Raw genomic sequence first — 25,212 nt, 5'->3', positions numbered from 1 at the left:
GGGGGGGGGGGGGGAAAGTGGAGAGTGAAAACCCCATCAGAGTGGCAGATGAGAGACCAACAACCAAGCACGTCTGTATCTTTGTATTTCCCATCTCTTCACAGTGCAGTGGAGCAGCCACTTCAAGAAATCACTAAAGGTATCAAAGAAGTTTTAAACCTGCTTCCGGCAGCCACCTTTTAACACTAGTGATGATCTGTGCCACCACTCCATAGGGAAGCATCTCTTATGCCATCTAATGATCTCCAGACCTATAGGATAAACTATAGGGTAAACTGTTTTCAGTGATCAACAGCAAAGGAGTACCAGACCTGGAACAACAGCACCTTGCCCTGTAGTGGTGTGACAGCAGGACCAACACTTCAGGCAGGGGCACACAGGCAGGAAGCTCCTGTCCCTGGGGAGGTTTCCCTCTCTTTGGGACAACACCCCACGAGCAGGAGTGACATTAATGCACTGAAAAGGAGGTCTGTGTCAAACACATCCCTCTCGCATGGCTGCCCATGGCTATTTCTCCTGCACTGCCTCCCACAAAGCACCAACCTGGTGGGTGGTGGGGTGCTAACGTGCAAAGGGGGATGAGTGCTCCTCTTGCCAGTGAAAAGCTAAAGACTCTGATTTTAACTATTGAGATTCTCTGTTTTAGAGAGGCATCTTTCAGGAAAGAGGAAGGCAGCTGCGTGGCTCCCCAGGGTGCTGGGGCTTAGCTCAGTGGGAGGAGAGCAGGAGCCAGCTGCCAGCCCCAGAGCTGCTGAACCACGGACCCACTCCACTGCAGCTTCAACCCAGCCCTCCGACTGCCAAGGCTGAGAAGGTCGAACTCGCATCTGAAGTCTTGGACACAAAAACTCTCCCTACCACATACACCACCTCAGGTGATCCCCTCAGAAAAGCAGGTTTTGTCACTGTCACTGACAAAACCTCATTACTGGACAGCACACAGTGCCACACAGCTGTTCCCTCTGTCCCTCTTCTGGCTCTTCGTAGGCTGCCCCAAGTAGACCTCACTCAACTGTAACTGCAGGGAAGTGTAAAGAAGCCAGCTGGCTCCTTTCAATCTGCCTGGTAAAACAGTATGACGTTGAAGTTGATGCTCTGCACACACATCCAGGCTGTGCAAAATGTACAGAGTTTAAAAAGTTGCTACAGGTAAAGGGGAAAAGGCGGTTTCAGGCTGTCACATCGCACATGCAGCAGCAGTTAACAATGTCACTCTTCACACAAGTGCAGTGGATTGGATTATGTTTGCTGTTTTGTGAAAATCCAGTGCTACTTCAAGACCTGTGTAGTCTTTCCAGCTTCACATCTGTGAAGTGGAACTTAATTTTGACCCAAGTATCAAGTCTGGATATGGCCAAAGCCTTAAGCATCCTCTTTCCTGCTTCTAATGAAAACTGCATCTGGCTCTAGGGCCCCCAGCATAAGAAGGACATGGACCTGTTGGAGTGGGTCCAGAGGGCCACGAAGATGATCAGAGGGATGGAGCATCTCTCCTATGAGGAAAGGCTGAGAGAGTTGGGATTGTTCAGCCTGGAGAAGAGAAAGCTCCAGTGAGATCTCATAGTGGCCTTCCAGTATCTGAAGGAGGCCTACGAGAAAGCTGGAGAGGGACTTTTTACAAAAGTGAAAAAATGGAGTGATAGGATGAGGCGTAATGGCTTCAAATGGGAAGAGGGCAAGTTTAGATCAGGTATCAGGAAGAAATTTTTCACTCTGAGGGTGGTGAGGCACTGGAACAGGTTGCCCAGAGAAGCTGTGGATGGAAGTCCCTGGAAGTGTTCAAGACCAGGCTGGATGGGGCTTTGAGCAACTTGGTCTAGTGGGAGGTGTCCCTGCCCATGGTAGGGGGGTTGGAACTAGATGTTAAGGTCCCTTCCAATCTAAACCATTCTAAGTTTCTATAAATACAAAGCCAATTCAAAGCAGGGCGAGCATTGACGAAGCACACCACCACCACCGCCTCTTCCCTCCCACACGCCACCCCATGCGGGGAAGGGGCCCACCCCACCGCGTCCACCTACCTCTGCGTGGCCAGCGTCCGCACGACGGAGGAGAGCAGCTGCCCATCTTTGGCTGACACCTGCATGACATACTGGGGGCAGCTGCCGGCCGGGCCGCCGCCACCGCTGCCGCCGGGCAGGGTCTTGCCGTCGGCCGCCGGCGGGCGCGGGCGCTCCGGTGGGACCCCCGGCAGGTGGCTGCAGCGGCTGGTCCTCATGGCAGCGGGTGGTGGGTCCCCATCTAGGGAGAAGGGAGGAGAAGGTGGTGGGCTGGAGGGAAGGGGGCACCTCCCTCCCTCTCTGCTACTCCATCACACGCATGGACAACCAGGCCTCAGAAACAGCGCTCCCCGCTCCCAGCCCTTCCAAACCCGCTCAGCAGGGAGAGTGAGCTCACACCACCACGTGTGGTGGAAAAACAGCCTGTACCTCTCAGAAACAGCAAGCCAGGGACTCTGCACTGCTTTCTTTTTTACCTCCGCAGACTCCTAAAGTCACAAGTGACAAACGGAAAGACTGAACCTTTTGGTCTCTCCTCCCTGGGGAGGTTTCCCTCTCTTTGGGACAACACCCCACGAGCAGGAGTGACATTAATGCACTGAAAAGGAGGTCTGTGTCAAACACATCCCTCTCGCATGGCTGCCCATGGCTATTTCTCCTGCACTGCCTCCCACAAAGCACCAACCTGGTGGGTGGTGGGGTGCTAACGTGCAAAGGGGGATGAGTGCTCCTCTTGCCAGTGAAAAGCTAAAGACTCTGATTTTAACTATTGAGATTCTCTGTTTTAGAGAGGCATCTTTCAGGAAAGAGGAAGGCAGCTGCGTGGCTCCCCAGGGTGCTGGGGCTTAGCTCAGTGGGAGGAGAGCAGGAGCCAGCTGCCAGCCCCAGAGCTGCTGAACCACGGACCCACTCCACTGCAGCTTCAACCCAGCCCTCCGACTGCCAAGGCTGAGAAGGTCGAACTCGCATCTGAAGTCTTGGACACAAAAACTCTCCCTACCACATACACCACCTCAGGTGATCCCCTCAGAAAAGCAGGTTTTGTCACTGTCACTGACAAAACCTCATTACTGGACAGCACACAGTGCCACACAGCTGTTCCCTCTGTCCCTCTTCTGGCTCTTCGTAGGCTGCCCCAAGTAGACCTCACTCAACTGTAACTGCAGGGAAGTGTAAAGAAGCCAGCTGGCTCCTTTCAATCTGCCTGGTAAAACAGTATGACGTTGAAGTTGATGCTCTGCACACACATCCAGGCTGTGCAAAATGTACAGAGTTTAAAAAGTTGCTACAGGTAAAGGGGAAAAGGCGGTTTCAGGCTGTCACATCGCACATGCAGCAGCAGTTAACAATGTCACTCTTCACACAAGTGCAGTGGATTGGATTATGTTTGCTGTTTTGTGAAAATCCAGTGCTACTTCAAGACCTGTGTAGTCTTTCCAGCTTCACATCTGTGAAGTGGAACTTAATTTTGACCCAAGTATCAAGTCTGGATATGGCCAAAGCCTTAAGCATCCTCTTTCCTGCTTCTAATGAAAACTGCATCTGGCTCTAGGGCCCCCAGCATAAGAAGGACATGGACCTGTTGGAGTGGGTCCAGAGGGCCACGAAGATGATCAGAGGGATGGAGCATCTCTCCTATGAGGAAAGGCTGAGAGAGTTGGGATTGTTCAGCCTGGAGAAGAGAAAGCTCCAGTGAGATCTCATAGTGGCCTTCCAGTATCTGAAGGAGGCCTACGAGAAAGCTGGAGAGGGACTTTTTACAAAAGTGAAAAAATGGAGTGATAGGATGAGGCGTAATGGCTTCAAATGGGAAGAGGGCAAGTTTAGATCAGGTATCAGGAAGAAATTTTTCACTCTGAGGGTGGTGAGGCACTGGAACAGGTTGCCCAGAGAAGCTGTGGATGGAAGTCCCTGGAAGTGTTCAAGACCAGGCTGGATGGGGCTTTGAGCAACTTGGTCTAGTGGGAGGTGTCCCTGCCCATGGTAGGGGGGTTGGAACTAGATGTTAAGGTCCCTTCCAATCTAAACCATTCTAAGTTTCTATAAATACAAAGCCAATTCAAAGCAGGGCGAGCATTGACGAAGCACACCACCACCACCGCCTCTTCCCTCCCACACGCCACCCCATGCGGGGAAGGGGCCCACCCCACCGCGTCCACCTACCTCTGCGTGGCCAGCGTCCGCACGACGGAGGAGAGCAGCTGCCCATCTTTGGCTGACACCTGCATGACATACTGGGGGCAGCTGCCGGCCGGGCCGCCGCCACCGCTGCCGCCGGGCAGGGTCTTGCCGTCGGCCGCCGGCGGGCGCGGGCGCTCCGGTGGGACCCCCGGCAGGTGGCTGCAGCGGCTGGTCCTCATGGCAGCGGGTGGTGGGTCCCCATCTAGGGAGAAGGGAGGAGAAGGTGGTGGGCTGGAGGGAAGGGGGCACCTCCCTCCCTCTCTGCTACTCCATCACACGCATGGACAACCAGGCCTCAGAAACAGCGCTCCCCGCTCCCAGCCCTTCCAAACCCGCTCAGCAGGGAGAGTGAGCTCACACCACCACGTGTGGTGGAAAAACAGCCTGTACCTCTCAGAAACAGCAAGCCAGGGACTCTGCACTGCTTTCTTTTTTACCTCCGCAGACTCCTAAAGTCACAAGTGACAAACGGAAAGACTGAACCTTTTGGTCTCTCCTCCCCCACAAATTTCACTGAATTTCACTGAATTTTTAGAGTTGGAAGGGACCATAGAGATCATCTAGTCCAACTCCCCTGCTGAAGCAGGATTGCCCAGAGCACGTCACTCAGGACTGCATCCAGGTGGGTCTTGAAAATCTCCAAAGAAGGGGACTCCACAACCTCCCTGGGCAGCCTGTTCCAGGGCTCTGTCACCCACACCATAAAGAAGTTTTTCCTCATATTTGAGTGGAACCTCTTATGTTCCAACTTGTGCCCATTGCCCCTCGTCCTCTCACTGGCAACCACTGAAAAGAGTCTGGCTCCCTCCTCCTTCAAACCACCCTCTAGGTACTTATAGGCATTGATAAGGTCTCCCCTCAGCCTTCTCTTCTCCAGACTAAAGAGTCCCAGCTCTCTCAGCCTTTCTTCATAAGGGAGATGCTCCAATCCTTGAATCATCTTCATTGCCCTTCACTGGACTCTTTCCCTGTCCCTCTTGAACTGGGGAGCCCAGAACTGGATGCAGTATTCCAGTTGTGGCCTCACCAGTGCAGAGCAGAGGGAGAGAATGACTTCCCTAATGCTGCAAAGGAATATACAATCTTCACCTGGTGCACTTTTAAACCTAAAGACTTCCCCTGTCCAACCACGGGGAAAGCTGTCTATCAGAGGAGAAAGTGGCCCATCAGCTCCCAATTCCCTGTGAAATCTCTCCACTGCTGCTAAGTGCTTTCCATCACAAATCCACTGCAGACCTGGCAAATAATCCCGCATAGAGCTTTTGTCACACAGACTTGCTTAATAACAGCCTGCGCACAGTAATAATTTATGCCACAAGGTGAGACAGAAATCACAGCTTGCCTGCGTCTTTCTTCTCTGCTCTTACTCCCATCACTTAAGAGTGTATCTTGCATGATGCTTTCAAGCGTGGTAATTGGAAAGCAAGGGTTATCTGGTAACAAAGAGCCTGGGCATGTAAATTCCAGATACATCCGAAGGATTTTCCTTGCTGGGTGTGCCCGCCTGGGAGAGGAATCTGTGTGATTCAACAGGCAGAGCATCAGGCCACGTGCCTGCAGGCTTGCTCTCCAGGACACTCACCAACAACGTGCCTATGGGGTAGATTAGTCCCCTTGGCAAAAGGGGGGGAAAGACTTCCTAGCATGCCTTGAGACACTTGACTAAGGTCACATGTAAATCCTACAACTTGCTACACCGATATGCACATGTTGAAATCGGGCACATTTGTCTGCAGTACACCTAACCCTCAAAAAAAAAAGCATTTTGCATCAGAGGCCACTGTTACTTGTGTAGTACCAGTACCACAGCAGGAAACTGAGTCTTTAAAAATTAAACATTGATCCACACTATTAAATGGAGGTATTTCTCTGGGTTTTAAAAGAGGTCTTATAATTTGATCTCACTGGATTTGAGCAAATGGCAGTGCTAGCTTTCTGAGGTCTCCTGAATAGACACCTTTGGCAGCAAGATTTTGTAGGTTGTGAAGATGTGATGACAGTGCTGGACCACTTGTACCATGCAAGTTTTCAATTAGGAATTCATATTCTTAGAAAGGCACCTAAAACAGGAAAACGCTTGGCAAACTGTTTGTTTTACAGGATTATTTCAGCTATTTTCAGACCATGCATACCCCAAGAGAGAGAACTGGAGGCTTACAAGACAGCTTACAGGGGATATAGTGTTCAGAGAACGGGGAAGGAAATCTGACTCTGGCCCTCATTTGCAATGAAAATGAAGCAAATGGCTGATTTCAAAACCATTAACACATAAAAGATGCAGACTTTTTAAGAGAATTCGAGCCACAGACTCTCGAAGGAGACCGTGGTATCAGCAACATTTTAGCTTTAAAAATCCATGCTAAGACTGTTTAACAAGAATATTCAGCAGCTGAGTAGCTGCTTCATTAAGCTTAAAAAGCTTAGGCAGTACCATGCTTACAAACCCATGCTACAGAATTATATATTTCTTTTCTGGTTGCTTCACTGACCTCATTAAATACAACAGCGGGTTTATCGTTGCATATAAAGTGACCATCCAACCCTTCACAAACACATCCATCAGCCACTTGATAAGTTCAGACCATTTGCTGCAGCGTCAGATGATGCAACTAAATGCAAAGCTTTAAAGCACATCAGAAATAATGTAGCAATATCCCAGCAATGATGTTAATTCAAATTTCTGCGTACAGTACTGCACTGATATCCCACTTTGGCATAGCAAATACATGCAACCCCTTTTTACCTAACTCATTTTTTAAAGGAAGTTGCAAATTAAAACATATTTTCTTGATTTCAGAAAAATCATTTTTACACAAAATCACTGTAGATGCATGAAAGTAATATAATTATAGAGTTAAATAATATGTGCTATAATACTAAACTCTTTGGTAAATAATGAAAATTGCCCTGAGAAGCACAGAGATCCTAAGCAAATCTGAAGTCAAAGCTGACATTAAGGAATTGTAAATCTTAATAATCACAAAACCCCAAAGTCAGTATTTACCCATATGCATGTATTATATTCTGTCAGAATGTTTATCACCTGAAAGAGGTCAAAATCTGTCACAAATACCTTAACAGAGGAGGAAAAATGAAGAGGAAAAGCAGGAAGATGTGTTTAGATGTTATTTAGGGAGAAATACAATATTAAATGGGGGAAGCCAGAATATCAGCATTTATTTCAGATGCCAGAAAATTCAGAGAAATGTAGCTAAATTTGGCATGATGGATATATGTTTGAAGAAATCTAGCAATTAGCTCTTCTTTTCTGTGTTACTACACCCACTCCTCTTGCACATCTCTTGTCTAGCCAAAATCAATTTTAAGACTGCCTTAGTACTGTAATATTTAAACCAGATCATTCCCCTGTTCTAGTTTTTCTGCTTTGCCTTTGGTACTAGTCTCTGACTCCCTCTTCTCACCTCCATCCTCTGAAGGGAGGTGGCAAAGTCCAACTGTCTTTTAGAGTCCCTCTCCAATTTCAGCACTATATTACAGCCATCACTGGTAAGTGAATAGTTCTTGCTGCATTTCTTCTCTTTACTTTCTTGTGAAATTACTTCAATCAGATATATTAAAATTCAGGGTTGTTTAATCATCACAAATTGAAAAATCCTGAGATAAGGGGAAAGTACTTTTAATGTGTCATATATATGGCAGATTATATATACGGGTCTCTGTGAGTTTATAGGTATCAGGACAGAAGTAAAGATATTGCATATATTTTCTTTGTACCGTAAGTAGGAGGGAGGTGGGGAGGGGGAAGGGGAAAAGCCCTGTTAAATTCTCAGGGTTGTTCTTTGTCCGCAGAAATTTCAAATTCCTGGATGGAAAGAGGTGAGTATAGGTTTTCCTGGTAGGAGGACATAGTGGAACAGCATTTTATTAGTCACTGGTTATAGCGTCCCAGTTGTGAGTCATTCCTTCCGCTTCATTCACTGCTTTATGGAGTAAATATCCCTCAGCGAGCACTGCAAGTCTCACATATGTTCCTCTTTCTTTTGCATTCAGGTTTACAGACATGAAAAGCAACAAGTCTCATAATAACAAGTCTACTCCCTTGTTCAGTTTACACAAGTTAGAGATGCAGATGGTCACAGTAGATTGCGGTTATTTATGTTATTTCCTCAAAAAAAGTGCAGGCACTATACATACAGTTAGTAAATTAAACCTAGCTGTTGCTGCTGAAGCAAAAATCTACAGAAGGTAATGAGGTGCAGTGTACTCAAGCAGATTATCTGAGGTAATGTTGGAGCTGGGTAGAAGATTCAAGTGCAACCTACATCCTTTGCCCCATAGTAATTTATAGGATGTTATTCTAGCAAATATTAGGGATAACTTACACTCTTCTTTTTTTCTTTCCTGATCTGCTGGCTGCTACCCGCAGTGTTAAAATGTAAGTCAGTATCATCTGATTATCTTGCCTCTCTCTGCCCTCTCACCCCTGCTTCATTTTTTAAATCATTCCAAAGTCCAGACTGCGTGCTAGGGATTCAGTAGTTCTCCAGGAGTATCTGGAAGTATTTTTCTTCTTCACATTACAGCAATGAATGCAAATATTTTGGAATAGCCCCACAAACAAATGCCACCAATGCTTGCAATCTTTCTTTCAGAGACAAGCTACTTCTGGGCTTAGTCAACTGTTGATTATTGTCCCCACTGAGCTCAGCAAACATTTTTTTATATGCTGCGAGGTATTTATAGCATATCTTCTTTCCCATGCTAATATTTATTTTTAAGAGATTTATAACTTCTGTATTAAGAGAAACCAGGACACTCAACAAATGCCAGTGAGCAAGGCACTGGTACTCTTATTGAATTACACTCAAATGTGAGAGATGAAAAATTAGCATAACTGCCCTGAAAAGGAATTTACAGAAGAAACCATCTGCATTTACAATAAGCACCTACAACTGGAATCCTTATTGCACTCTTTCCTACTGTGCATGAACTGACCTCATTTCTTAAACCCATGAAGCATTATCATGCTGATGAGTTGAATTATCACAGTAGACCTTTTTAAGCAGTGGGGCTCTTCTGCTGAAGCTGTGTGTGGTTTACATTTGCATGAGAAAAAAAGATCTTACACTTCAAGCAGTGGGTTGCAAAAGTTAAACAAATATTCATGTAGAGACTGTGTGTGAATTGCTCGCTTTTTCCTTTTTTTCCGCACTAAGAATAGCACATATTGCATCACTCACAGACATGCAGTTTCAAACTTGGAAATCCATGCACCTTTCTTATTCCATGTTCCCACGAGTCACACTGTTAGTTTCAAGAAATGCAACTCAAGGATGCATCAATCAGCGTCAGGACTTAAAAACATGCATGAAAAAACACTACCTTCCCATCTGGAGACATTTTCCCAAGAAATACAGCATTATTTAAAAAACACTGCTGGTATGAAAAAAATTTAAAAAAAAAAAAAAAAAAAAAAAAAAAAAAATTTTTCACACATATACTTGAAAGCGATAACATGTAATGACAGCCATTTCTTTTATTTTTTAGGAGAGGGAGGAGCTATTTTTCCGAGCTCTTTGTCTTTGCCACACAGTTCAGGTAAAAGATGATGACAGCGTAGATGGGTTTTAAGTTTCTGTGAAACTATGAGCAGAAACAGTTCTGCTCCCAAGAGCAAGATATCCTATATTCACCAAAAAACAAATAATCCATCCCAGTTGTTCTTTCCCTGCATTCTGACACTGATGTCACCCCCTGAACTTGCCGGGCCCCCCCTGCAGACACTCACACAAGCAAGAAGAAAAAAAAAAAAAAAAAAAAAAAAAAAAAAAAGCAAAACAGCTTTCACAGATATACTTCTGCTTCCTATTTATGTACTTTCATATGCCTGAATAATATTTCTCACTCTATCCACAGCCCAGTGCTCAAAATTGCAATCCAGTATCAGGTGGAAATGGCAGACTAGTTGTGCTGAAGGCCAGGAGTGAAACCAAGGCACACACCAGCACCGTGTGCCTGGACAGGGCTGGGTCTCTTGCACGGGCCCGCAACCGCCTCACTCTGCCCCGCAGATTCTGCAGGTACAAACCAATCTCCTTTGCACAGATTTCTCTGGAAGTTTGGCCCCCAGTGCCCTGTGTTCAGGGACATATTTTTTGCCAGGACAGGCCAACTGAGTTGGAGCAGAGACACAGCTCTGCATCGCACTGCGTTCTGGAAGAACGGTCCACCTCGTGAAGAAACGCCCTCCTCCTTTCTGTATTCTATCTATCAATCCCAGTTCATTACTCAGAATGCAAGTTGTTGTATTCTAAGTAATGAACAAGTTACTGTTTCCAAAAATTGCAATATAGTTATCAGAGGTTGTGTGAAAAAGCTGCTCTTCACTGGCTTCAAACCTATCAAACAAGTATTACAGTATATACTATGCCTTTTTTTATTTCAAATGGAGAACAGGAATTCATCTTTCACTCACTGAGCTTTAGACGATATTTTTATGCCATCCTGCCTCTTAAGACAGTCATTTTTTTAGTAGCTTCTTAATATAAAACATGTCCGTCTTTCAGCTACCCCTGACGCTGCATGACCCTTATAGAGATAAGCCACTATGCACAAAAGACCTCTGCTTTAACTAAAATACTCTCATGGGTTTAGTTACAGCAGGACAGAAGTCAGGACTGGGTGCAAACCTCTGTGAGAAGCTAAATACTTGGGCAGTGAAGCCAGGCTGCAGCTGTGTTACGATGCTCTAACTAAAACAGGCACTGCAGTGATTGGATGCCTTGCTGCTTTGTCTCTCAGACTCACCTTCCCGCTGAAAAATGCAGAAGAACAACCAAAATTCTCAGAGTACCGTGAAACTTCCTAAATTTTTACCTATTACGAAATGATACAAGGTACTGTGAAGATGGCATGGCCAGAACCTTTCTAAAAGAGTAGGAGATGCTGGGGCACCTGAAACTCTTATTTTAGTAATTCTGACACTCATGAAGGAGTTTTCTGTATGTCATTTCCAAGGCATTCATAGCTGGAATTGTTTCAAATGTTTCTTGACTTCCCTCCACACTCCACCAGACTGAGCTGCATGGATGCCCTCCTGGTTGCAATCCCAATGAGATTACTGAGTAACGAAAGTAATGGAGTAACTGCCTGTTACTCCATTTGTAGCCCCAGATGCTGTCCACCAACATGGGGCATATATCCGTACTTCTTTCAGTATATATTTCTTAGAAATCAGCTGGCAACTGTCAGCTGACAATTACAGTTTAGAAGCCTTGTGCCATGGGAGAAGCCTGAAGGGGGGTCCCAGCCCAGGCTCCCACCCAGCCGTTCCTGTCCCCTGTGGCATGCATCTGGCCATGCCCCCTCCCTTCTGCATTTGCCTCCCCCAGACCCCAGCTTATCAGCTACTCTTGCTTTTTTCTCTGGACTCAGTTCCACTCCTGTTGTGTGATTCTGTGTATGTCGGGGTTGTTCTTCAAAGGAAGACTTTACAGCAGCTGAGCCCAGAACTCCCAACAGGAAATGCCAGCTCCCCTACAGCCTTAGAGGCATAAGGATCAGTACAATTGGTACACTTGCTCTGAAAATAAAGAAAATAAAAAGGTACAGAAACTTTCAGCAAAAAACATCTAAACTCCACAGGAGGTGCACGTAAGGGCCTTGAACCCTCCAGAGTAAAAAAATAATTTCTGCAACTTTAGAAGATGAAATAACTCCTACATCCAATAGTCACATGCGGTTTAGTATACAGGACATATAAGATGCTGCCTAACCTGTTCACTACACAGGTGCAAAACACTCACTGGCACCAAGACATCTGAGCAAGAGAGGAACCAGAGGGGAAGCAGCACCAGGGCACAGCAGTTCTGGGACACAGTGACAGCAGAGGGAAGCTGGAGAGCAATCTTGTTAAGAACCCACACAACCTGGTCAACAGCATTCAGTTTGTAACACCTACACCACCACCACCAAACCTTCCCAAGGAGCTATGAGAGACAACTCAACGCTGCAAGATGAAGATGTAATACTTGTTTACCAGTTGAGGAGGGCAGTAACTTTACATCCCTTAAAGATTTCACTTTAAAGCATGTCAACATATAGAAAGTAGTGTAACATCAAACCCCACTGATATTAGGCGATTTTAGTTTGGCTGTTTCAGCCCACAGTTTACTAATTTTTCATGCTGTAGACAGCATTTTCTGCTCAGCTGGTCTGACTGCAGAGAGCTCCAGGGCCTCTTAAAAACTACCACGCAGCAGGCTGCATGTAAAGTGTATTTTTATAAACAAGCACATCAAAGAACTGAATGCTAGGCTGCGGCAGTAACACAAAGCAGTTCAGCATGAATAGTCCTTAAGAGTCTTCCTATGCATTTAAAAAATCACTGCCCAGCCATAAATCAGTGTTTTTTTGTTATGTACTGAACCTTGAACAACTTTTAATGAAATCAATGGACTACCATTTTGGCACAGTGGACTTCAGTAAATTGCTACATATATTCACATAGCCACTAACTTCAGTCTTTTGCTCAGATTATTCTTCTTTTGTTGGTTGTCAAAATGGAAGATGTCACATAATAATACATACCATAAGTATTTATGTCGGCGGCATTTTAGTCTTGCATTAATAATAAAAATCAGAAGATACAAATACAGTTTACAACTGCTCTGGAAATAGTAATGACAGTTTGGAAATAGTAATGATAGTTTCTTTCAAAGTATAAAGAAAGACATGAATTTTCTTTCCTATTGTTAGTCTTTTCCAGTGGAAATGTCTTTCCTCATAGGAGTTGGAATGCAAGACCTGTCTGCCTCATTTTTCCTAGAAGACATTTTGGGTTACTAGACAAACACGAGGAAGTTATGATTCAGCATACTGAATGATGCTGCCAACAGATTTCCCTCCCGGGCTGAACAAGCTGCTTCCAGGTTCTTGCGAGCAACATGGGTTGCAGAAAACCAGTATTTCCACAACCGCCCTTTGCGTGAACAGTCTCCCTGTGCCTACAGAAGCTGGTAGAACACAGGCATGAATAAAACAGCCTAATGTGCTTAATTGCACCCTTACTAAGCATAATCCAGGAAATAAAAGAGTGGTTCTGCATATGCTGCCGATTTTGCATTTGCAAATTCCTGGCGACGGGCTGGTATTGCAGCCCAGGCTCCCATAATGGCCACTTAATCTACACTTGCCTGGTGTACGCGCTGGACGTAGACACAAGCTCTGCCAAAATCTTTCCCTCTGCCTGCCCAGCACTGCTCGTAACTCTGTTCCAGTTACCCCAGCCCACACAACCGGCTGTTGCGCCTTCAAGTCCCCACACCATTTGCTAACATGGGTTCCCCTGGCCTAAGTGTCCCCCGAGTGCTCCGTTCCCTGGAGGAGGATGTCCACTGGCTTCCCAACGCTGGGTGACATCCTGTGCCTGTGCATTCTGACCAATATGTCAGGGAAGGAGGACAGGGGCGGGATGGCAAAGATTACTCTGGAAAGAGGTACTAAAGACATGCTGCTCTGAGATAAGCATCCTCAGTGAGGAATGATGTAGTAGTTTTGCTGACAATCTTGAGTGGAGGAGTCAAAGTGACTAAGTATTTTCCAGCTTCTTTCTCCAGCCTCCTCTATGCTACATGCCTTACCTGAGAAAGCTAAAAACAATGGGAACTGGAGGCTAAGTCTTGCGTGCTCCTATTTCTGGGTGACTATGCTCGGGCTGAATCCCTGCAAACAGAGGAACGTTCTCACCCTAACACATTCCTAAATTCCCGCTTTTTCATTGCCACGTCCTCTCCACACTCCCCCTCCCTTCTTTCCCCACTCCTGCCCACAAACTTTCTGCTCATTCCGGCCCAGCTTAATGACAAGTTTTGAAGGACAGTGAGAAACAGCTCCTTCCCTTTCTGCCAGCCTGGGGGTGGCTGCCCCCGAGGAGCAGGGCTGACCTCTGCATCCTGCAGCCACAAGCACAGCAGTTATCCCTGTTTCCAGCAGAAACCCAAAGCCACCTTTATTAAAAGACCAAGTCCAAGGCTGAAAAGTGATGATTACTGCCAGAATTACACTAAGTGCTTTTCTCCATTTCTTTTGATTAGTGGGTAAGAACTGGGAAGTCTGGCTTCCCACGGAAACAATGTGGCCTAATGAATAAATGCAGCTCCTGAGGTCTGATCTGGAACACATCCGAAGGGTGGCTTCCACCAGGAGAGGTGTGGAGTTGGCACTGCCCTGAATCACTGTTTCCAAGTGATTTATTTCCACCTTGTGTAATCCCAGGACCTGACTTGAACTGCAGGTGTTTTCACACTTAAGCACCAAAACACAGTGACAGAATTAGTACCTACTATATGCTGAAATTTTACATGTTAAGAAGTCTGGAAGCTTATTTTTGGACTAGAAAATAACTTCCAGATTCTCTTTCAGTTTCCTAAATTAGGTCACTTTATGCAGGTGAGACAAGCAGATTTTGTAACCAAATGCCAGACATGCGTGTTTATTTCTTGGCTTAAAACCTGAAAGATGAGGCTTGCACCACAAGAATTTAACTTCTCCTTAACAAGGGCCAAAGGACAAGGAATCCCATGTCACTCTTTTAAATCCAGGCTTCATCTTTAAAAAACACCAAGTACTTTGTTCTGAAGAGCTGCAATCCTTTTTGCACAATACATATTACTGACACTGTGCTTCCTTTAGCACAGAAACTGTAAAACTTTCAGAAATCCCTTTCTCTGCCAGTACCTAAGATTTCATCAGAAAACCTGTCTTTTGCAATCTCCAACAGCAGTAGCTTTAAACGGATCAGTCAGTGCCTCTGGACTCTGTTTGCCCTCTCTTCTGTTTAGATCCTTCATTTCTGGTGCTTGTTTTATGAGAAAAAGTGTAATCCAAGAGCGCAGGATGCTCCTTCCACATACTACATCTCATTGCACCCTCTGGGACTCATGCTACATCTGAGCACTTTGGGGCACCTGAGCACACCAAAGAAATGTAACAGAAATTACACCTACAATACCTTGACGTTTTATAGCTATTTTTTCAGCAGACAGTGAGGACCAAGACAGCGTGAGGACCAACGTCTCTGCCAGATACAAAGACAGTCTTCGTTAAATACAAAGTCTTAAGAGAACAAGTCAAGTCAGACCCTATCCAAACATGCTGCATTTGATGAAGATGTTAGACCTCCCCCAGCTTTACATTGGACTCGAAGTTACAGTTCAGCAGCTGTAGGATAAAGCTCAGGGGACAATGCTCCAAGTTAAATCTTTATGTACGCCCAAGGCCACATTTTCCCCAGGGAACACTCAAAATTAGCCCTCACCATTTCCACTACAAGGCTAAAAGGAGAGCTGCTAGCATCACATTAATTATAGACCTGTCTCACATAATAAATCCCTAACTGTGCTTCATTTTCTACTCACACAGGTAAACATCAGCTGAATTAAACTGATTATTCCTGACCGGGTAAGGTCAAGCTAAAAATGATTTGCTTAAACTGCAAATGGTGTAAATATTGCTTAACTTCCTGCCTGGGGCTTAGTAATGGATTCCTGTTTGTGTAAAGCTTGTGTAAATGAATTGACAAATGGGAGCAGTTTGTAAACTTGTGGTTTTACACGGCTCACAGTGGTCTAGCCCACATAGATCTGGAGTGGGACTGTGACCAAGCCACCTCCCTGTACAAGTTGCTTGGAGACCCTGGAGGCGAGGGTCTCAAAACGGTGGGGCAAACATAGGCAGGGATGAAAAACAAAAAGCAAAATGTTTTTAACTAGTAAAGGGGAATTCTTGAAGAAATATGGTGGCAGTATTTCTACAGGTATCTTAACTTAAAAGCTAATTCTTTCATTCATTGTTGCTAAGTCAATTATTTACCCACTTCTGGTATATTTGATTCTTCCAGCTCTCACAGTCTAGACTGCACTCAAATATGATCTCATTAAAAACATCACTCTTATAGTCCTCACCATTGATGGAAAAAATGCTGAACATTTGAAAGTTAAAATACACTAAAGCCACTTTCAAATTAAAATAAATAGAAAATTTTTAAAAATTATCATTTTAATGGCTTTATATTTCAGCTCTACGGTTTAGCAATATTGGCTATGTCAGTCTTATATTTGCTAACAAAAACTTCATTAGAAGCTCAATGAATATGACTCTTCTTTAAGATTTCAGTTTTGAAACAGAGAAACAAAGATTATTATCTTACCCTGAATATCTCTGTTTTGATGCATCGTAATTTAACCTGAAATCATTCAGGTACCTTTATATTAATTTATTTTGTCTTGATCTTCATCTCCATAAATATTTAATATAAACATTTATCTCCTGTATGGAGCACCTCACTCCTTCCTATGGGATGCATTCCAAACATCTTACCCCATGAAGCCTTTCAGTAATTCTCTGTGCAAGGTATCTGCATCGGTAAAAGCACCTCCTGTGCTCTGTGCTGAAGCACACGTGCATTAAGTACAATGGAAACTTAAGCTGAAGGAAGGGAAGGCCCCTACCTCTTTTCCCCCACCTACTGTGTTTGTCAGTACCACAACGAGCCTGCAAACTCCTTGGGCTAGATGCAAGTCTTCTCATGTTTTATTCAGCAATGAATCCACTGACGACACTTTGTAAACATATGAAACTTAGTTTGCACGTGATGCTTTGCAAAGCATGTTCAAAGTGAACATATACATATGTAAAATGTATGTTTTCTCTTATTCTAACATTGTGTGATCACCCCGTGTGTTTCTGAAGGTGCCATCTAGCAAGCCCTTCTCCTCCACTACAGAGAATTTACTTCGTGTTATTCCTATCTTGTAGTGTTTTAGTTGCCAGTAGTTGAGATTTTGATGTTTACTGAAAAGGGAATTAGTCTTGCAAATATACTGTTTAAAAAAAAAAAAAACAAAAAACACTCTTTAAAGAAAAATTACTCAAAATTCAGCTCTTTTCCTCTTCCCTTTTCTCTCTTTATCCTTCAGACAAAAGAAGCTAAAAATACTCTCACTGTATTTTCCTCCACACAGGAAGATACACTAATATGAGAACAAAAAGAGTTTATTTTTCTCAGCAGGAGCAAAATGTAGACGCCATGGCTTTCTACGATGTTTACATAAAGATTTCCCTCTGAACTTGAATTCTGGGGGGAAAGAGTCTTTCATCAAACTATAAGACTTGCAGTGTTGCGATCACTCGAGATGACAAGCACATGGGAATACTGCAAGTTAATTAAAACCAGTGCTAGTTCCCTATACTAACTAGTTTTACAGGCATATGTGTTGTGCTGTGTAAAACTATATGCTGCAGACACAGGACAGCCCTATTCCTTTTCCAGCAACAAGCACAACAAGAATGCTTTTAGTCATTGTGAAATGAACTTGGCATTGGTCAAATCAATCAGACCCGACAGGCAGACCTGGGAATGAAAAATAATTGCTGTAAACAAAGCATTAAAAAATCCAATTTCTATTCAGTAATTTTCAGCACGGAAATGCTGCACTCGTGAATCAAAACTACAAGCCAGAACTAAATCAAAACAGCACAGGTAAAATTTGACTGGACAACATTATTCTCCTTATCCAAATCCAAGAAAAATACCAACAAGAAAAATAATAACAAGTGTTAGAAGCAAACTAGGTGTTAGCTTTTCTCACTGCTTTTATGAGAAATAAAGGCAATGGAAGTTTGGAGTAGGTGCTGATCTCAGTTAGGATTTTAATCTCTGTGTTATTGTGACTTCTGTGCTGAAATCAACCCCAAGAGGCAGATTTTCTTGCGTGCCCAGGATAGGCTTGGCACAGGACTCTGGTAGTGGAACAGCTTGAGGATGACATCTCAGCTTGCACCAGTGCTGTTAGAGCTTTGCAGCAGCCTAGTAACTGTTGTCGAAGTTCTACCGTTGCCATCTATTTCTTCAGGGGCTATATATACAGTTGTAGTCTACCTGACTGATAGCACCATATAGCTCTCTCAACTGGTCAAACTCCCAGCTAGCTGTCATATCCAGATTCTGGCCCATTATCACTAAGACAGCATCAGTTGTGATCTTCATCTAATGTTTTCCACAGCTGCAGGAATTTTGAGTGTGGGCTTACTAGTCTAGGAAATTGCATCCAGCAGTACCAAGTCCCAGATCCATGAGAAAAATATCTTACGCACTTGCATTATGGACAATTGTAAAGAACATAATAAGAAATATGTAGTTGTCCATTTCGAATGGGCCTGAAACAACTTTTTCAATGCCTCTTAGATCAGGCTTCATGCTCCTACTTCACAGAAATACACCCCAGTTTACCATCATGAAAAAATTTACTTAAGACACTTTGGCCAGAACAAGTTTAAAAAATCAACACATACTCGTATCTAAAGGGACAATATTCATCAACTCCCAGCAAAGATTCCGTCCCAACCAATGGATACTGAACATGAATTCTTTTCAAGCTTATTTATTGCTTGAAAGGCAACTTTCCCCTTCTCAAAGATGAAACATGTCTGTCAAGCCCAGTATGTGTAGGGCGAGAGAACAGCATTTAGAGAGAAGTGGGCCATTACCTTCCCACAAACTTGCTATGGTTTGGAGTTCATCCTGTGCGTATGGATATAATGAAGGGACTCCGGCCAAATTCCATAAGGCAGCCAAGTCCCACGAGGTTTGAGTATTTGATTATTGTGCTATTCCTCCAGCCACCCTCTTAGAGCAGTATCTTATTATAGATTCACTTATGTCTCACCAAAACATATGCACATGAACCTCTTTGTATATCATAAAGCATCACTGATGGCAAAAGAAAGCATCCAGGAGTGTGAAAATGCTAGAACTTGGCTGAGCACATTGGCTCTGTTGCAGGCAAACCTACAGGAAGTTAATTGTTGCCAAAGGGCAAAATAACTAAAGAGCTCAAAGTTTTGCCTCAGGGGCTGCAAAATTCTGGGGTTTCTGGAGAACTGGTGAACAGCCAGGAGTAAAAGGTTAGACAAAGTCACGATCTGTGTTCAGCAATGCCTTATGACAACCTACTTCACTCTCCAAAACATTATCCATTCTTAGAAAACAAGTAATTAAAGACTTTTCTCTGTAGCTCCTGATCTGCACAAAACTTGCCCTCCTGTCACTCCTTGCTGGTGAGGTAGGTAAGGAGGAACACCCTGACGCAGGTGCAGGATGTAGGTAGGGTTTCCAGAACCTGTTGATCAACTTCTACCTTCCACAATGCAGGATTTTGTGGATTTTCTGTCCCCCCAACTGCGCTAAACAACTTATTTTCAGCCAGTCCTACCCCACATAAAGACTGCAGAAATTTCTAGAGCCTGTCCAGTGACTATCTTCTGTCTGACACCTATGGTCCAGTTAACTATACACAGCAGTAGGGGAGAGTACAGCTAGAGACGACTACCAATGAAACCTAAAAATGGAAACCTTAGAAGTCCTAAGCAATAGCCCTAGCCAGGTACTCTAGGTCTGTCTCTTAATCAAGGCCCATTTACATAGCCTATTAAATGTGAAGTCTGCGGATCTAAACCGGACACTATTTAAAGGAATAAACAAGCACACCACTTTTTCTATGAAGAGCACTTTCCTTGGTTCAACGCCCAGGCTTAAGCTTCTAAAGCACATTTAATGATAATCCAAACATTGTGAGCAAACAAACAGGATCAAATGTCTAGTTTCCAATTCCATCTACTTATTTAGAACATGATGAGCACTGAACTCTGCTTTGAGCTACAGAGAGAAAAGATGACGCTTCTTGTCCCAGGAGGCTTCCACACAGAGATGTCTCAAACTCAGTAGTAAATTGATTACACAGATGATTCTGCTGGTTCTGGCAACCAGAAGAAAAGCAGACAGACTATTTTTAGCATGGCACTTCATTATCAGTTTAATGGCATCCCAAGGTTTATCAGCCTGTCAGGTCAGAAAGAAAGTACACCTTGTTAGAGGGAAGCAGTGAAACAAATTTCCTCATTAAGTACCATGTCTCCTAGTTTTTCCTTATTGCTAGAAGGATCATTTTTCACCCTGTAAGTTACATAACTAACAGTCAATCATTTTCTATTTTATACTAGGGTATCTCCATCACTTTTACCTTTCCCGTCTTTGGCTACTGTGTTTTTAAGTGGTTGCTTGTTGGTCTTCATATATTTTCAAATATATTTTATAACAACATTGATACTGAAGTAGAAAAACCGATCACTTTATGTATGAGTATCTTATTAGACTAGTGAATCTTAGTGAATTTTCGTCTCATCATTTTGAGACTGCTGCATTACCAAAGGTTAATTACATTTCCCATACCATCTGGGCATTGTTCTCAGTTAGCCATACTTGTCCTTAAATTTGTTCAATTTTCCACCACATCACACATCCCCAGTGTTTTTATTAGGAAGCTTACAACAACCCTCCTTCCTTTCTACCTCCTAGTTTATCTCTTACCACAGCTGCAGATACAGAATGAATCCCTGATATCACATCATTCTATAAAAGGTACTTCAATGCTCTTGACGTAGTTGTCTATGATGTAATATGCCCCAGGCATACAATATATGTGTAATCCTAATGAAGAACACTGATTCAAAAGAGTGACAAAAATTAGTTGAAAGTAAGCTAGAGTCTTGTTCAAATCCCTCCTCAGTGCAGCTCTTCTCTTCCTGGCAATAATTAAAACACATATGTGCATCTAATATTGGTGAGAACTGCCCTTTCTGACAACCAGTATCTGCTTCATGCACGTTACATTCCTGGCTGCTGATACAGCCAGCGGATGGACTAATTATGGATAGGTATTTGTGACCAAGTGTTCCCAGAAACTAAACTGCGATTATCTGTCTCATTGCATATAGCCATCACCTCACAACTGCCAAGCAGGGCTGAAAAAAGCAAAACAGAGACTGAAAATTCCTTGTCTCAGCCCCAAAATACTGAACAACCCTGGCCCCCGCCAGAGCTCAGAGGTCTTGTCCAAAGCAAAACAACAGGAACTTAACACTCAACGACAGCAACTAATTGCAACAGGACAGTGCAGGAGGAGGTGAGGGACCCCAGATGGTGGCAAATTACACCTGTTAATTTTTTTGGTGCAAACAGAAGGCAGTAACTGACTCATCGTCATTTGAGTCTTCAGGGAGGAAAAAGAAGATGTACCTGCTTACACTCCTGAACAGGTTGTTCTAACCAAGTGTGATCAAGTGAATGGTGAACGTCTGTCAGCCACCACCCAAATGAGCGGGGATGAAGATGTCCTTGTATCATCCAGCTTTAACACACAGACATACACGAAACGTCAACTCCTGGGGCAAGACTTGAGCCCTAGTCACTCAAGTTTGTAATTTTTCATTATTCCACTCTGATTTAATTAATAAAAGCTTTCAAATCAAACTAACCAGATCAAACTCTATCTGAAACCTGTAAAATGAGCTAAAATAAGAAGAAGTGGATGAACGAGCAAGAGCAACACGCTCACGTATGAAATATTTCAAAGGACTGAGAGGGTTGCCTGTTAGTTTCTAAACCTTAAGGGCAGCAGAGCGTGATTAGAACAGTAATGTCCAGTGGAGCATTTCCAGGGTTTTCTCCCCGCTGCACTTTTTGTGGTTTCTGTAAAATGCTGGCTGTTCATAGGGGCAGCACCTGAACGACAGGCAGTCAAACGGCAAGCAGGAATTAACTCTGTGCTGTAGGTCACAGCTGAAAGCACACACCAGCCTCACAGCTGCCAACGACTCCCAGCCCAAGACGTGTCCTTAAAAGTAGGATTATCATACCTCTGCAACACAACCCTATAGTCACAATCAGTGACCAACCAACCATCCCGGCGCAATGAAGTCAGCTTACAGCTACGAAGTTAGCTTTAAGGGCTTTATTATGGATGAGTTCCTCCTGTGCTATTGAAAATACTTTGATCTCTCGGGTTTTAGCACAGCCTAAATTTAAAATAAACTGCTATAAGGGAAGCTATCCCTTTATGCTGCAATTGAGCTGCACGGATTGAAAGGTTACAGGCACAAGTGGGAGGAAAGCAGGAATGGGAAGATTAGCTACCTTATTCATCTTCCTGCCTGCCTTTGCACAGACCCATCCAGTAAGTCAGAGAAACTATAGCTTCAGCAGTCATAAAAGAGTGGCTCTGCATTTTGCTGGGAGGGGAAAAGAAAGACATAAGATTCAATTTCCAGCTTCTTCAGATTTGATCATCTTCAGGGGCCAGTCCTAGAAAACAAAGCCTATTCTCTGTCTTATTAATGCTCCCATGCACACAAAGTAATTCTCCTCCCCCTGCCGCACCAGTCTCCCTCAGACATGATTTAAGCTGTCACACTACTAGCTGCTGTTTCTCGTGCATGCTTTAGAAAGACAGTATCATAAACAACATGCAAGGTGATGGCCACAAGTCTGTCCCAAATCCCATCTCTGCCAGCATGCAGGGCTCTGAGCTGACTCATTAGCTGTGGGCAGCAGCCTATGCAGAGATACGGCATTCAGTCAATGCCCAGCAGGGCTCCTCATGGAGCATCCAGGAAGATCATCCCCTGCAAGCCTTGCAGCCCAGCTGCCCGCTCTAGCCTTGGCCACGTTCAGGACGTGATGTGCAGGATGGCCTCCATCAGCCCAGGATCCGCACCAGCAGCTGCTTCAGCCTCCACAGCCCTTGCACAGCTCACCTTCAGAAGAGTCGGCCTGAGGGTATCTGTGACAGTTCATAAGGTCTCCAGTGGCATCCAAAGAAGTTATTTTTTTATTCTATTTCACAGAGACCTGAGCTCAGAGGGAATCAGACCTTAAAGATTAATTTGATGGTTCAAACAGCCCAAAGGATGAGGCTGTATGGCTGTCCTTGTGTGAAGATACTACAAGGACTTTGTCAATACCGAGAGCTTAAACAAGCCCCTGTATATTTACTAATGCCAGCTACAAACATGAACTGCTCCAGCATTTTATTTTGAAACATTTTAGAGATAAATGCATTTGATGCTTCTCACGAACAGCCTAGAGCAGATAAGCAAACAACTAACACTGACCTTGTGTCAGATTTACAATTTTATTTTATTTTTTAAGCCCTCAGAAAACCAATTACCTAAACCCTAAGCTAGTTAGGAAAAAAACCTAATCTTCCAGTCTTCAGCCCAGTGAGGCTTGTGAAGCATCTGGCTGAGGGTGACACAAGAATGCCCTTGAGAATGATGACATGACAGCCCCCGAACAAGCTCTTCCTCATTTTGTCCCTCCGGTCCTGGCAAAAGTCAACTGCCAAAGTCCGCTGATAAAATCTCCACCAGTTAATTGGAGCTGCTACTGGAGTAATATGGAAGAGCAGGAACACATGGCAGTTATGCTGTAATTTGCATTTTCAAAGGATTACACAAACACTAATGAACAATGGATCAGGTCCCCGATCTACATGATCAATATTACTCAACTTCAGCCGAAGGGCATTTTCTCTAGGGAAATGAGGTTTCAAAAAGGCCTCAAAATGATGGGAAATCCCAAGGCACTTTTTCTTGCAGCTCATATGTTGATGGAAAGAACCACGTGGATAAAAGGGACTGCAGACTATCGCAGCTTTGACCCCACTTCATGCTGCTGTATCTCCTGAAATAAAGCACTGGTCAACTACAATGAGAAATGGGATACCAGAGCTCAGTTTTGACAACAAAAGAAGAGGAATGTCTATTGCACTTCACCTGCAATCCAAACATCTTGGATTGTCTCCTCTTCCTTCACATCACTGACGGCTTAATGGAAGAATTATGCATCAGTGAGGAACATCAAGGCATGGGCAGGCACCACGCACTGGCCACACCGCAACAGCGGTCACAATTTTTGAGTGTGCAACTTTAAACACTCATTAGGTGCTATAATTCTCTGAATTGCACATCAACCTGTAAGAATCCCTGGTTAGATGTCTACTAACATAATGAAAAGCAGAGCTGAACAGCTGCATCCTTCTCTGCAGCTGCAGCACACCTCCTGACTGACCTCAGACCTTATCCCCAGCTGCTGCTCTCCACAGAAGTTTCTACACCACTGCCCATACAGACGTTTTGTTCCACAGCACCAAGAACGTCAGCTGTTAGCATTGCCCCTCCAGAGAGATTTAGGACAGAAGTAAAACGAGTGACAAAGACAATCCCAATGAAGACTGGGCAGACTGACATAAACGTAACAGAATATTAAAAAAAGTCATTGATCAACTGTTAACGGAGCTCTTCTCCCAACTCCCAAAGGGGGATCTGCGCATGGGCATTTCTAAAGTCATGAGCCTGAAAGCTGGGCCAAGTGACATCAGTGGCCACCACCTCCACTCCCACCTTCCACTAGGATGAAAAGCATGGCTTCTACTTTTTTAAACTGTTCCTTCTAGAAGGATACACAACACCTGAGCAGGAGCTTATCAAGGTCCTCTAGCAAGATGCATGACCCACAGGTTTATTTAATGGCATTGACTATTTTTCCACATGCTGCCAACGCTCACTCTTGCCAGAACTGTCCCAGGGCATGACGTGTCCCCCCCATCTCCCACAGAACAGACAACAAAGAAAATTGTTAAAATTGCATAAAAGTAAAAGAGCCCATCAGAGTCCATGTGCCCTATCCAAGCCACTCTGCTCCTCTACACATAGCCATGATAGTTAGACAAGGATATTTGCTTCTCAAAACTCAGCAGTTTTATGTAACAAATCAAAGCAGATTAACTCAATCTTGAAAATAAATTTTAAAAAAGGGGAAAAAAGATGCTTGCTCTGCTTCCACAGCTTAGTCCAAATACATGAACACAGGAAAAATACAAAAGTGTTCCCATGACTATCCCAAAAGTGCTTCTTGGGTTTGAGAGTCATTCAGCCTGGAGCAGAAATAACTAGAGGAACATTAAGTAGCTGACAATTCCATACGACAAGCAGTGAGTACTCATGGCAGGAGCTGTGGGAAATAGCATGTGAACATGCCATAGCCAGAAAGATCATTACATAAATCATTCAGTGCATTATTTTGAAAAACAAACATGACAATGGAAAGTTATGGATGAGGATAATAGGTAATGACAGGATAATATCACAGCTGATTTCTCTTCTGCACAAGTGG

General features: G+C 44.0%; 1 protein-coding gene across 3 annotated transcripts in view; it reads right to left on the bottom strand.

Moving 5' to 3' along the window:
* The window catches only part of MARCH3 (membrane associated ring-CH-type finger 3), an 85,501-nt gene that overhangs the window by 24,886 nt on the left and 35,403 nt on the right, over window positions 1–25,212 (bottom strand). For 2 of the 3 annotated variants that reach the window (XM_014954781.1, XM_014954782.1), the window contains exon 1: window positions 2,022–2,235. In XM_014954781.1, coding sequence (XP_014810267.1) covers window positions 2,022–2,218 — 197 coding nt within the window. In that variant the 5' untranslated portion in view covers window positions 2,219–2,235. Of the gene's footprint in view, window positions 1–2,021; window positions 2,236–4,163; window positions 4,384–25,212 lie in introns of those variants that run through there. The other variant, XM_014954783.1, reaches the window with a different exon arrangement.

Source organism: Calidris pugnax, unplaced genomic scaffold, assembly GCF_001431845.1.
Source record: "Calidris pugnax isolate Ruff unplaced genomic scaffold, ASM143184v1 scaffold157, whole genome shotgun sequence".
NCBI lineage: Eukaryota > Metazoa > Chordata > Aves > Charadriiformes > Scolopacidae > Calidris > Calidris pugnax.
The sequence above is the reverse complement of the archived record's forward strand: the minus strand, read 5'-3'. Positions and strand labels throughout refer to the sequence as shown.